This window comes from Oryctolagus cuniculus, chromosome 4 (assembly GCF_964237555.1).
Source record: "Oryctolagus cuniculus chromosome 4, mOryCun1.1, whole genome shotgun sequence".
NCBI lineage: Eukaryota > Metazoa > Chordata > Mammalia > Lagomorpha > Leporidae > Oryctolagus > Oryctolagus cuniculus.
The window spans coordinates 140,119,446-140,134,268 of NC_091435.1; the positions used below are offsets into that span (position 1 = coordinate 140,119,446).

Consider the following 14,823-nt stretch of genomic DNA (forward strand, 5'->3'; position numbering starts at 1 on the left):
TGAGGATTGTTACTTGGGTTTTCCGACTGATATGTTTGAGAAATCTTTGTGGGTTGGGTTGGAAGGGGAAGAGGAAATGGGAGAAGACTTTCATGGAGAATAGGTGAGGATAATGGAAGAGGGAGAAAATTAAACAAATTTCACTTTAAAAACATTCATTGTTTAGATCAAAGGCCACATATGACATCCAAGTTCCTGAATTCTGCAAATCACTAGGCAGTTGACACACTGTGCTCCAGGTCATCACACAGTTCAGGCCATATATTTACCTCTTTATGTTAGTGACATAAATTCTTTAAAAAACATTTATTTATTTGAGAGGCAGAGAGAGCTCCCATCTGCTGGTTCACTCCCCAAATAACCTCCAGGCCCTGGGGAGGATGGGGCTGGGCCTGGAGCCAGACACAAAGAATATAATCCAGGCCTCTCATGTGAGTATCAGGAACCCAGTTAGCTGAGTCATCACCGCTGCTTCCCAGGGTCTATGTTAGCAGGAAGCTAGGGTTAGCAGTCAGAGGTGGATATAAAACCCAGGTACTCTGATTGCTAGGCCTGCCCCCAGGTCAGTTTATTTAACCCTCGGGGCCTGTTATTAAGTGGAGAAAGTGGAGCAAGTTGTGAGCATTTAGGAGTCAGTGGATGTGAAGAGATGGAGAGAAACACTTTACCTGTCTTCCTGGCTCTCAGGGCTCCAAGGATGTCAACAGCCACCGTTTCTCCCAGGCCATTGTTTCCAAGGTCAAGTTCCCTTAAGTAGGCAGAGTGTCTGATCAGGCTGCCCAGAGAAAATGACAGAACAAAGCGGCATTGTACCAAGTGTGATTACCCAAAGAAACTCCACGCAGTTCCCTTGCTTCATGGCCTTTCTCTCTGCTGAGTTTCTCTCTGATCTTCCTCCACTCCAACCCCTGGATGATGCCGCGTGGAGACTGGGGACATTCTGAATCCAGTTTTTCCCCAGTGTAATCGCTCCGGTTTGGATACTTTCCCAGGACAAGCTGGTAGGATGAGGATTTTTTGCTGCCTCAAACCCTCCCTTGATTATTTGTTTCTAAGCATGCGTGGACACATGCTTCCGGGTCACTTAGTCTCACCCTTCCTCAGCCCTTGCCCTTCTCTGCCCAAAGAGTGAGCAGAGTTAGAGGGGCGGGAAGGGTTGTTTGTTTGTTTACACAATGTTAACATGATGTGACGTGAGTGGAAAGACCTGTAAAGTGCATTCTGGAAAATATAAGATGCCGTGGGGTGTTCTGCAGGACCTCCCAGTCATTCCAATTTTGCATTCCAGAAAAATGACAAAGAAACTGAAGGGACTGACAAGTGTTTGGCAGATTTTAATATGTCAGATAACAATTCTCACCTAACAACATATAAAAGTAAAATATTTCTACATAAAATTAAGGAGGGAATTATCTGTAAATAAAGGGCATTTTTAAAAAAGATTTATTTTATTTATTTGAAAGAGTTATAGGGAGTGGTAGAGCCACAGAGAGAAAAAGGTCTTCCATTTGCTGGGTCACTCCCCAGGTGACTGCAACAGCCAGAGCTGAGCTGATCTGAAGCCAGGAGCTTCTTTCGGGTCTCCCACGCGGGTGCAGGGACCCAAGGACTTGGCCATCTTCCACTGCTTTCCCAGGCCACAGCAGAGAGCTGGATCAGAAGTGGAAATGGAAGTGGAAGCAGGACTCAAACCGGTGCCCATATGAGATGCCAGCACTGCAGACTGGGGCTTTAACTCACTGCACCACAGTGGCCCCAAGGGCATCTTTTTAAACCAAGTGATTTTAGCTTTATGACAAATTAACTGTACTATGTCAGTCTTTCTGATTTCTCTTTAAGGACTGTTGAAAATTCCCCAGTGGTCTGGCACTAGCCTGCTGATTGGTCTGTGGGAGTCTCTGGCATCCTGGGTGGACATGGAATCTGGGCGAAGGCCCAGGCCCTGGTCAGTTTTCCTTCTCAGTCAAGTGTTCCTGGGTAGTGTTCTTGGATCTCATCTGCCTCGTCTGTAAAACTGGCCTGAAGAAGGCTGTTCTGCCCATTTCAAAAGGTTGTGGTGAAAGCAGAATGAAATAGTCGATATAAAAGCATCTTGCAAATACAATGCCGATGATGCTTTTGCATCAAGTGCATGCTAATGAAGGGCAGGGATTAGAAGACATTTGTCACGCCACCTGTGTTCTGAACGAGGTGATCCCGTGACTCAGTTCCGGGCCCTGATCACATGCTGGGGCTGTGACAGTTCAGCTGGGGTCACTGCTGAATATGAGGCTGGACACACCCTGATCCAGCAGCCGGAATTCAAGGCCAGAGCTGAATGGTCCCAGATAGACTCTCCCTCTCCAAGGTCTTCCTGCCACAGAGACCACCTGTCTAGTCGGGCCTTGACCTGCTTCTTTGGCTTTCTGTCTGGTTGTGTCCAGTTCCTTCAGATGGCGGGAGCAGGGTCACTTCATGGGAACGTAGGAGGCTCTCAGAGGGAGGGCCCGGGTTGCAGAAGATGAACTTCCTGGTGCAACAGCTCTGCATCAGAGGCTGTGAATTTACCCTGTGCACCACGCGGCCTCACGTGATCTAGGGGTTCAGGGAGAGCTCGCTGTTCACCAGCTGTGCGCAGCGAATCTGCATGCTGAAGCACTTGCTCTCAGCACAAGGCAGCCTGCTAAGGCGATGCGTGGAGCTGAAATCCAGCTGAGCTCTGTTGGGCCTGGCCTTGAAGCATAGGCCTACAGAGGGAACTTCCTCTGATCCACCGGGCAGCCGTGGCGCCTGCTTGAATTCGTCTGTGCAGAGGGGCCAGAGCTCTGGGCACTGCATTTAACACTTTGTATATGAGGGGTCATCAGAAAGTTCACCGGGAATACACCCGATCCTCTCATTCCTTTTCCCCAAGAACATCTTGAGGGACTGCCATACGTTATCCAGTTTAACCCTGTAACCATTTCCCAAGTTAGACACTGTCATTATCCCCATTTTTTTTTTAAGATTTATTTATTTATTTGAAAGTCAGGGTTACATAGAGAGAGGAGAGGCAGAGAGAGAGAGAGAGAGAGAGAAAGAGAGAGAGAAAGAGAGGACTTCCATACACTGGTTCACCCCCTAGATGGCCGCACGGCCGGAGCTGAAGCCAGGAGCTTCTGGGTCTTCCACGTGGGTGCAGGGACCTAAGGACTTGGGCCATCTTCTACTGCTTTCCCAGGCCATAGCATGGAGCTGGATCAGAAGTGGAACGGCCAGGTCTCGAACCGATGACCATATGGGATACTGGTGCTTAAGGCCAGGGTGTTAACCCACTGTGCCAGCTGCGCCACAGCGCCGGCCCCTCACAAATGAGGAACCAAGGGAAAGAGAAGCGATTTAGCTGAACTGCTGTGACACCACAGTAAATCATGGTGCGGGAGTGCGGACCCAGACAGCTGGCTTGAAAATAACCATGGAACATGACTGAGACACGCCAAGAAAAGATGTTTAAATGCTGATAGTTCTCCAGTCTTAAAGAGAACAAAATGATTGAAGTAGTTGCTGTCAGAACAACAAGAAAACCGGGTATTGCTAGCACAGGTGCGTGTTGCTGCTGGCACTCACGCGGGTGGTCGCACAGAGCCGGCTCCGGGGGGTGTGGCTGGGGCGGTCTGCAGTGCCCCCTCTCTCTCTGAAGGAGCCTTTCCTTGGCTTAGTTCTCGTGCTGCTGTCATCTGGAACTTCTTCATAGTATTGAACAGGGGCCCGTCTATTTTCATTTTGCAGTGAGGCTCCACAAATGACGTATCCAGTTCTGCGGTCGTGTTTAGTGTGGTCAGCGCCAAGAGCAGGATCGGATGAAGGGTCAGCCCCACAGAGCACCACCACTGGGCCCTGATCAGGAGGAGGCCGAGTTCAACACGCGGCTGTGGCTTCTGACTCCAGCCGCCTGGCTGTGCAGAGCCCGGGAGGCAGCCAGGATGGCTCAAGGAACTGTTTTTTTTTTATTTTATTATTTTATTATTTTATTATTATTATTATTATTTTGACAGGCAGAGTGGACAGTGAGAGAGAGAGAGACAGAGAGAAAGGTCTTCCTTTTGCCGTTGGTTCACCCTCCAATGGCTGCAGCGGCCAGCGCGCTGCGGCCGGCCCACCACGCTGATCTGAAGCCAGGAGCCAGGTGCTTCTCCTGGTCTCCTGTGGGGTGCAGGACCCAAGGACTTGGGCCATCCTCCACTGCACTCCCTGGCCACAGCAGAGATCTGGCCTGGAAGGGGGGCAACCAGGACAGAATCCGGCGCCCCGACCGGGACTAGAACCCGGTGTGCCGGTGCCGCAAGGTGGAGGATTAGCCTAGTGAGCCACGGCGCCGGCCAAGGAACTGGGTTTTTGCCACCCACGTCAGAGACCTGGATGGAGTGCCCAGCTCTCAGCTTCTGCGCAACTCAGCCCTGGTCGTGGTGGACATCTGGGGACTGAATCAGGGGACGGGAGTGCTCGTTCGCTCTCTGCTGTGTGTCTATGTCTGTCCTTGTCTCTCTGCCTCTCAAACAAGGAAATGAAATTCCCATAAAGAAAGCTCCAGTTCTAGATGTCTTCACTGATGAGTCTCCTAAATGCTCATAAGAAAAAACAATGCCAATGCAAACTGATCATTTTATAAAATGGCAGAGGGAACATTCCTAACTCATCCCGTAAGGTGAGAATTATCCCGATCCCAGCAGCAAAGACATTACAAGAAAACTACAGATCCATCTGTAATACCTCATGAATGTAGATACAAAAACCCTCAATAGAATTTTAACAATATAGTAAAAGGATAACATTAGATTCAGGAATAGATTAAAAGAGTAATAAGATGAGGCTTATCAATATAATTATTATAGAAAAAGTAGCAAGTCTGTTCACTCTGGGGATATTCCCATCCTCCTGAATACGGAAGTGAAGGGACTTTCTCCTCCTGAAATAACAGCCCTCCAGGGAGCCTGTGAGCTCAGACTCTGGCGTGAGGCACTCTAAGTACTGACTGCTGGGTGTCGCCTGGAGCGCCCCCTACCCAGCGAGCTTCTCCCGCAGCAGCTGCAAACCCCAATTTGTGGCCTGGCCGCGGCAGGTGCGGATGCAAGGGCAGCTGGACAGGGAGATGCCCAAAGTTGTCAAGATAAACATGGCAAGCAAATAGTGTGTTTACCAGGAGCTTTCGCGAATAGCTGTGTCTTTCTGCCCGAGGAGGTTGGGATGGCTTTGGGACCAACACAGAAGTGTTCACCCCAGGGGGCTGCCCTGATGCCCCGGCTCCCATGACTTCCTTTTTCCTTACAACCTGACCTTAAGGAGGGCAAATCTGGAGGTCAGCCCTGCCTTAGTTGCCAGGATCTTAAAAGGGGGCTTCTGTGCAGGTCTCGGAGGCCTCTGGATGGGTTCACACAACTGTGGGCCTCACCTGGTGACAGACCTCACGGGTCACTGCTTCTGTGTCAGAGCTGACACCTGGGAACAGCACGAAGTGGCCGTGAGCCGCCGTCCCCGGGATTTAATCCCACACTTAGTTTTGGAAGGAGAACAAGTCCAGCCTCCTAGCTGGCTGCTCACCATGTTAAGCTGTGAGTGAATTCCAACAGGTCATTTGCTCCCTCTTTTCCTTTTCCATCTATGCCGTTATCTGCCAAGTGCAACTTCACTAACCACGGGCCAGCTTCAGTGGAACCGTTAGCTTTTTTCTTGATTCCTACAAGAAAATTGGAATATTTCCTGTTATTATTTTATTTGGCAGGCAGAGAGAGAGAGAGAGAGAGAGAGAGCAGCACTGTAGCCCAGCAGGTTAAACTATGGCTTGGAACACCACATCACATGTAAGAGTGCTGGTTCAAGTCCCGACTGCTCCCTCCTCCTCCTCCTCCTTCTCCTTCTTCTGATTTATTTTATTTATTTGAAAGACAGAGGTACAGAGAGAGGTAGAGAGAGAGAGAGAGAGAGAGAGAGAGGTCTTCCATCCCCTGGTTCACTCCCCAGATGGCCTCAATGGCCAGAACTATGCTGATCCAAAGCCAGGAGCCAGGAGCTTCTTTTGGGTCTTCCACTTGGGTACAGGGGCCCAAGGACTTGGGCCATCTTCTGCTGCTTTCCCAGGCCATAGCAGAGAGCTGGATTGGAAGTGGATCAGCTGGGACTAGAACCACTGCTCATGTGGGATGCCGGCACTGCAGGCAGTGGCTTTACCTGCTGTGCTACAGTGCCAGCCCCAACTGACTGCTCCCTTGTAATTCAGCCTCTTGCTAATGCACCTTGGAAGGCTGTGGAAGACAGCTCAAATGCTTGAGTCGCTGCCATTCATGTGGGCAACCAGGATGGAGTCCCTAACTCCTGGATTCAGCTTGGCCCAGACCCAGCTGTTGTGGCCATTTGGGGAAATAGAAGATTCTTTCTCTCTTTGTCACTCTGCCTTTTAAATCAATCACTCAAGCAATAAATCTTTTTTAGAAAGAAAACAAAAAAGAACAAGAGCAAGAGTGTGCCCCCATCTGCTAGTTCATTCCCCTAATGCCTGCAATGGGCAGGCCAAAGCCAGGAGCCAGGAACTCAGTTCAGGTCTCCCACATGGATGGCAGGGATCCAACTACTTGAGCCATCATCATTGCCTCCCAGGGTTTGCATTAGCAGGAGGCTGGAGTCAGGAGTCAGAGCCAGGAATGGAACCCAGGCACTCCTGATAACAGGAGGAGGCAGCCGTCCTAACTGGTCACTAGGCCAAACACTAGACTAAACAGCTGCCCCTTAGAGAATATTTTAAAATTTGGTATTTTAAATATTAGTTTAAATATTAGTATTTTAAGATATTAGTTCTGCTTTTTATCACAAGCTAAACTGATTTTGTTTTTCGATTGTACTTACTGGACTTGTGTGAGTAGATGCTTTTTGCAATACAGTCAAGGAGCTGTGTGTAACTTGAAGTTCTTGTTTTAATCTCAGTGCATCCTACAAACCCCAACTTGTTCTGCATGAAAGGAGATCCCATATACTTTGATTGAAGAGGAACATTGATGTCTGTTGATCTCAGGGAAGCAATATTCCTTAAAAAGGGATTCTATTCTTTAAAAATTTTTTAAAAATTTGCTTTCATTTTATTTGAAATGCAGAGACACAGAGACAGATCTAGCATCCTGGTCCACTCTCCAAATGCTCTCAGAGCTGGAGCAGGCTGAAGCCAGGAGCCTGGAACTCAATGTGGGTCTCCCATGTGGGTGGCAGGGACTCAAGTACTAGAGCCATCACTTTGGCAGGAAGTTGGATCCGAAGTGGAGTAGCCTGGACCACTCTGATGTGGGACGCAGGTTTCCCAAGTGGCAATTTAGCCGCTAAACACTCAGCCTTGTGAAGAAGGTTGAACATTCATCATATTTTTTGAACCCCGGAAGAAAAAGTTTGAAGTAGAAAGGCCCATCCTGCCTTCATAGACTTTATGAGGCCTGGGTGCCAAGGTCTGAATCACCCTTGTTGGCCCATCCAGCTTTGGTGAAGTTAGCCGTCAGCGCTATGGAGTGGCATCCCATTCACAATTAGTTTACACCAGGCCTAGCTCAGAGCTTTGCAAAGGAATGAACAGAAAGGAGAAGGAGAACGAGGAATAGCTTGGGCATGGTGCAGGCTCAGCTGTTCAGTGTGAGATGGGAAGTCTGATTCTGAGGCCCTGGAGCCATATTACTTTCTGGGGGCTGACAGCCGTTTGAAGTTACGTGCACCCCCTAAACTGTCCAATTAATATGGCGGAGGTTCAACTGAATGAAGAGTGATGAGCTGTTCTAGAGCCTGGGAAGAAGCCATGTGGGAAAACAGGCACAAGTGGATGGAAAGGAGTTTTGTATGCTAAAATCAACTTACCCTGTAATAAACTTACCACTGGCCATGAACCTCTTGGAGTAATTTCTTATCTATATTTGTATTATTGGGCAATTTAAAGAATGTTAAAGGATCATTCCTCTATATGGAGGGACTTCAAAAAGTTCATGAAAAATGGAATTTAAAGATAAGCATTTTGGTACAAAAATTAAAAAATCCATGCAGTTTTTTTCAGAATATCCATTTTTTAAAGATTGATTTATTTATTTGAAAGGCAGAGTTACACAGAGGAGAGGCAGAGAGAGAGAGAGAGAGGTCTTCCATCTAATGGTTCACTCCCCAATTGGCCGCAATGGCCGGAGCTGCGCCATCCAAAGCCAGCAGCCAGGAGCTTCTTCTGGGTCTCCCACATGGGTGCAGGGGCCCAAGGACTTGGGCCGTCTTCTACTGCTTTCCCAGGCCATAGCAGAGAGCTGGATGGGAAATGGAGCAGCCGGGTCTCGAACTGGCACCCATATGGGATGCCGGCACTTCAGGCTAGGGCATTAACCCACTGAGCCATAGCACCAGCCCCTCCATGAGCTTTTTGAAGACCCCTCAGTGTGCATGGATTTCAGGTTTTTTTTTTTTTTTTTTTTTTTTTTTTTTGCAATGAAATGGTCTCTCAATTCCATTTTTCTAAAGATGTATTATGTATGTATGTATGTATGTATTTGAAAGACTGAGTGACAGAGAAAGGGAAAGAGAGAGAAAGAGCTCTTCCATCTGCTGGTTCACTCCACAAATGTCCACAACAGACAAGGCGAGGCCAGGCTTAAGTCAGCAGCCTAGCAGTGCATCAGAGTCTCCCAGTTGGGTGTGAGGGACCCAAGTCCTCGTGTCATCTTCCACTGCTCTCCTAGGTGTGTTAGCAGGGTGCTGGATCAGAAGAGGAGCAGTTGGGACTTGAACTAGTACTCTGATGTGTGATGGGGCAACGTAACCTTTGGTACCACAATGTCTGTCCCATGATTCCATTTTCTAAGAACTTTTTGATGCACACTCATACACTAATTTTGCCCATTGTGTTGACTTGAGAGCCTAATCCTGGACCAGACAAGACTCTCTTGTACTTGAGTTCCTTCAGCATTTAACGGGTGTCTTGAGTTCATAGGGTGTGCCAGGCCCTGGTCTAGATGCTGAGGATCTGACAAGGAGCCCACAGTGAGTGCATGCCAACCAGTGTGCAGGAAGAGCCAGGAAGAACAATCATCAAGTCTGAACCTTCGGCCCTCAGAGGAAAGCTGACTTGGGGAACAATGGCAAATTTAGACCCTTGGGTCATCTTGGTTTGCCAGTTAAAAAAAAGTAGAAAGTTTACTTTTCAAACAGATTTTCAAAAAATAAAAAAGAATTTAATTGGATATGAATATAATCTGCTGGATGAAATAGCCAAGGTTTGTTTTCCTTCAGAACGCAGTTGGAGGGATGAAAACCAGCCCACCCTTTAGTTTCGTGAGGGATAAAGCTCATTTGTCTACATCGCATTTGTCCTTACGTCCGGGACAAGGGGGTGCCAGCAAGTGACAGCTGTTCTGAGGAACATAGCAATGCTTGTAAGCTAGAGAGGACAGCGTCTGGAGCGGCTGAGGTATTCAACCAATGTCTGTGCAACAGATGAACGAATGCATCAGTGACAGACTGTACAGTGCAGTTGTATTGTGGACATTTTTTCTCACTGTTCATTGTCTTGCCAAGTAGCGATGACGATAATGCCTGTAAGCCACTTGTGAACACGTGTATAACATGATTTTCCCACTCATCAAGTCTCTTCACCAGCATCGATGGCTTTGAAATGTTCAGGGGGCTGTCCAGGATGATTAGCAATGTGGACCTTGGTCACACGTGCTCTCATTTCTTTCTCCCACTTTCAGGATGCCAGAAAGCCAAGGAGAACGGACCACGAGCCAGCGAGGACCGGGTCAAAGGCCCAAGGCTCAGCTCCTCCACAGCTGCTCAGCTTTGCAAGGAGAGAAGCTGACTCGGCAATCGCACCGGAAGTCAGCCAGCAAGGCGCAACCTGAGAGAGGAAGGGAGCTTCCAGGTCGGGACCCGCCTGTGCGGCTTGCATCCCTGTGAGAGGAGCAGCCCAAGTCTCCTCCCATCAGCTGTGAGATTTGCTAACGATGTCATTTTGCCCATGGGAAAGAACTGGCTTAGGAAATGTTGGTTCCAAACCACAGTCCAGAACTGAGCCCTTTGATGAGTTAACAGTGCCCTTGCTAGAAGGTGGGAGGGCTGGTGTTGCATGGGGGCAGGGGCTTCCTGCTCCTGGGTTCAACTGGAGTTCATGCGAAATGGAATTCTTTTTTCTGAGTTAAGAGAAATTCCTTGGAATAAGGGAGAAAACATGTGCAGCCCGTGGTAACATTAATCCATCCCAGTTGTAATTACCAGAAACCATTTTTACTGAATCTTATATCTCTTTAAAACAAAAAGGAGCTCACCACCAACATCTGCTTCAGTCGGCTCCCCTCTGTCTCAGAGAACTGAGCAGTGGCAGAGCTGTGCCCAGGTGTATCTATGAGGCAGGGTGGTATAGTGAAAGGTACAGGATCCCCAGGTTTGGAACCTCTTTCTGGGAAATGCTGTGTGACTTCCTCAAAGTCACTTAACTGATCTGAACCCAAGTTTCTTCTGGGGAAAATGAAGACTGTAACGGTCATCTTTTAGAAACATTGCGAAATAATAGCTGTCAAGACACCCAGTGCCCAGTAAGTGTGAGGGCCTTGCTTCCTGGTGTCCTTTCTGGAGTTCCTAAGTCCCTGAGTCCTGGAGTGGGAGCAAGCTGGTGCAGGATTTCTGGGTGCATTTGTCCCTCTGCCACTGCCTCTCTGAGGATTAGACATCACTCGCCTTTTTCCTTTGATTTTCATCTTATTTGGAAACTGACAGACAGACATAGACACAGAGAGACCTTCCATCCTCTGTCGCACTCCCCAAATGTCCACAACAGCCAGGACTGGGCCAGGCTGAAACCAAGAGCCAGAAACTCCATCCAGCTCTCCCATGTGGGGGCCAGGGATCCCTTGAGCTACCACCTGCTGCCCCCCAGGGTATGCATTAGCAGGAAGCTGGAGTCAGAAGCAGAGTCAGGACTTGGACCCAGGTATTATTCTGATATGAGAAGCGGGTGCCCCAGGTAATGTCTTAACTGCTATATCAAATGCCCACTCCCAAATGTGTATTTATAATGACAGCACCCCCCCCCCCCACCTGGCAAGCCACTCTACAGAACCACCCACTCTGTGCCTTCTGCTGTTTGCTCTTTGGTTAGTTGCCAGCCTTCCTCAGTTGTCCCCGACTGTAGACTCTTTGTTGCCGCCCTCCTTGAACTGGCTACTATGTCTTGTCAATTCCACCCCCCCACCCCCAATAGATCTAGACTCTTATTTTTCCATCACTATAGCCTTGGTTCACCATTCTCTCAAGCCTGAACTGGGATAAGAGCCTCCTAACTAGTCTCTCATCCTCCAAATGTTCTTCTCTCCAAAACAAAGCTGTTTGAGATACTTCCAAAAACTAGTTTTTGGGGCTGGCATTGGGGCATAGTAGATAAACCCGCCACCTGCGATGCCAGCATCCCAAATGGGTACCAGTTCAAGTCCCAGTTTTTCCACTTCTGATCCAGCTCCCTGCTAATGAACCTAGGAAAGCAGTAGAAGATGGCCCAAGTCCTTGGGCTCCTGCACACATGTAGGGGACCCAGATGAAGCTCCTGGCTCCAGCCTGGCCCAGCCTTGGCTATTGCAGCCATTTGGAGAGTGAACCAGTGGATGGAAGATCTCTGTCTCTGTCCCTCTTTCTCTCTGTAATTCTACCTTTCAAAATAAAAATAATTCTTTTTTTTTTTTTTTTGGTGTGTGTATGTGTTAAATCAGTTACCTCTGTCACTGTCATGCTTCAAAACCATCAGGGCTCTGCTTTACACACCAGGGAAAGCCCAACGACTTATAGCATTCATGGCTTTTGGCCATGTGGATCCCCAACCTTTTCAGCCACATCTCTGGCCACTCTCCAAACGTCCACTCTGAAATGTCCTACTTCCCAGATCCTAGACACTTCAGGCACCCCTGAGCCTGTTCACATGTGGTCCCCTGGCCCTGGAATGCCCTTGTTTACCCTCTTGACAAACCTCTTCTCATTCCTTCCAGGGAGAACTCTGTTTATGTGGGCCAGTATCCAAAGATCAAGTGTAATCTTCACAGAACCAGCACCCCCCACCCCCCAGAAGGATTCTTCATCTCCCCAACCTTCTGGCCTCTTCTAGGACGCCTGGAACAGGTAGATGTTGTAGATTTCAGAGGGCGTCAGATTGCTCTGCCTTGGAACTACTTTGATGTTCATCCGGGCATGCCAGGTCCTGGAAGGACCTTCTCCTAATGCTGGATTTTTAAAAATAGCCTCTTTCCATTGACAAGGAATATGTGTAATTTCCTGTGTAATTCCCAGTCTTGTAAACCAGACATGAAGTCTGTTGGCTTGATTACAAGACCCAAGAAAGCAAAATGTGAATGAGTCACACCCTTGACTTTGAGATCTATCTATAGAGGCCTCCATTGTTTAACTGATGGAACTCCAAATGAAATAATTTCAGGAGTATCACCAGTAATTTCCTGTTTTGGAACTAATAAGGCTGTTTTGAAGATTATATCCTGACTTTTGAATGTGACCCTTACATTCCTTAATACTGCTGGCTTTTCTGTGGCCTGTGGCTATGATAGATGCAATATGGCCTTATTTGGAGACGTGAACTTGCCGCTTGAGCGGCATGACACTGTAGAAAAGGTCCCAAGCTTGTGGGTGGACCATGCTATCATTGGAATTTGGTCCCTCTACATCGCTAAGTCATATTCTGGCCCTCCCTGTTCTAAGTCTTCTAGAATTATAACAGCCCTGGCGACTATGGTGTGGGGCTTGGGCCGGGAGTGGAACAGGCAGCCTGATCTTGCACCGTCAACTTTGGAAACCAGAAGCTCAAGCAAACCTTCTTTCCTCCCAAGTTGCTCCTTCCAGGTATTTTAGTTAAAGTGATGAACAGCTGACAAGTGCAGCTATCTTTTGGCTCTTTATGGACCTCACATGTTTGCTACTGGCAAGGGCCAAGCCAGATGTCTGCCACCTGAGGGCTGGGGAACCTGCAGGCCCTGGTTCCCAGCTCCTGCCTGTTCTTGGTACAGAGTCTTGGGACTTGGAGGTGAGCTCAAGTAGATATGGATGAGACAGTGAAGATGGAAGAGCAATGAGTCCGCCCCTGTTTGTTCTGTAGTTTCCAGGACAAAGAAGAGACATTAAGGGCGTCACTTTGCCTTCTAAAGTTCTTCACTGAGCGACATCGATCAAGAGCAGCTGCTATGGCTTGGATATCAGTTTGGGTGTTGAATGTCCCCTAAAGACCCATGTACTGAAAGCCTGGTCCCCAGAGTCTTACGTGAATGGTGCTAAGAGAGTGGAAACCTAATCTAATTATAGTGTTGAAGGGTTAGGCCTTTGCAGAGTGACTGTGTCAGGTTAGGGCATTTGGATGGTATCCACCCCCACCCCCACCCCCCACCAAGATGCAATCCCTCCTTGTGGTTTTACACGCAGAGGTCTAGACAGATGCGCCCTCCTGGTCTCTGCCATGTGATGCGTTGTGCCACTCTGGGACTCTGCCAAGAACACCATCATCAGATGCAGCAAATGGGGCCACCCAGTGTCAGATTGTGAGCTTTCAGAATCGAGAGCCAAATTAAAGTTTTTCTTTTCCTCTAGTTAGCTTCTTTCAGGTATTTCATTGTAGCAGCGAAAAGCTACCCAATATGCAGTCAAGCTGATCTTCTCAAGTCTAAAACAGCGGTTCTTAGAGTGTGGTCTCTGGGCTGCTGCTGCAGCCACAGCAGCTGGAAACTGATGGAAATGCCCAATCTCCAGCCTCCCCTCCAACCTGATTGAGAACCTGGCGGGTGACACCCAGCAGTCTGGGTTGGCGTGAGCTCTGGGTGCTTCTGAAGTCCCTGGACTCATGATTCTTCACGCTCAGTGGTGCTCTGAGGCAGGACTGGCTTGGACCAACACGTCTAACTTCTACAAGCATGGGAATGGAGTGTTTGGCTCCTTCTCTCAACCTGTGAATGGTTGCTCAATGCCAAGCTGCCGAGTTCTTGTAATCATTACTCCAAATGGGAACTCCTCTCACAAGGAGTGCCAGGGTTCTCTTTGAATGGAGTTGTGACGCATGCATTATTGAAGGGACAACTTTCCATGCGGCACACCAAAAGCTTCCTGTCCACAAGGGGGTGTGCATGAGAACCGTTTGGCTGTTTCCAATTAGGACCAAATGGAAGCCATCTGGCCTCCTCACCCGGGAGGTGAATGTAAATGAGCTCAGCCTGCCCCTTTAATTTGAAATAAGTAGAACTCTTCCAACAAAGACCACAGTCACCCCCACCCCCAACACCCTACAATGCAAAAGCCATTGTCTAGTGTGGGGAGCTCTCTTTTGATGGCTTTGTAGTCTCTGGAAAAGCAAAATACAGTGCCTATGTATTAGATACAGCGCTTGCCTATTGATTTGAGACAAAGACTGGGAGACAGGAGGTTAACAGTTCCCACTGTCAATTGGGTTAAATCCAAACCCTTGGCTGCCATGTGAGGTCCTTCTTAATGAGGGCCATTGCCTCTGTGGATCCCTGCATCTTCTTGTTCTGAATTTGGGGGATCGTAGCTTGCATTGCTGAGCCGCTTCTTCCTCACGTAAGTCCTTCTGATACGGGATGAACAGCCGGGTAGTTTAGGTGAATTGGAACTATTGAATCCTGCATACTTAATGATGCTCTCTCTTTCACTGTTGGTTTGATACGTCTACCTTCCCAGGATGCATCTGTCACATCTGGGACCAGGGCACCTGTTAAGATCCCATGCTATTTGCATACCCAATTAGGGTACCACCCGCTTCCTTATAAAGATGGTGGAAGGGGGAAGTGGTGTGGTCTGCTCCCTTTC

The 14,823-nt window shown here is 48.4% G+C and overlaps 1 protein-coding gene across 2 annotated transcripts in view; it reads right to left on the reverse strand.

Moving 5' to 3' along the window:
- LOC100358019 (uncharacterized) overlaps positions 1 to 14,823 on the reverse strand; it is a 72,183-nt gene that overhangs the window by 10,058 nt on the left and 47,302 nt on the right. For both annotated transcript variants that reach the window (XM_017346669.3, XM_070072735.1), the window contains exons 8-9: positions 5,557 to 5,692; positions 669 to 775 (exon numbers count right to left, since the gene is read on the reverse strand). In XM_017346669.3, the coding sequence (XP_017202158.3) occupies positions 669 to 775; positions 5,557 to 5,692 (243 nt within the window). The remainder of the gene's footprint in view (positions 1 to 668; positions 776 to 5,556; positions 5,693 to 14,823) is intronic.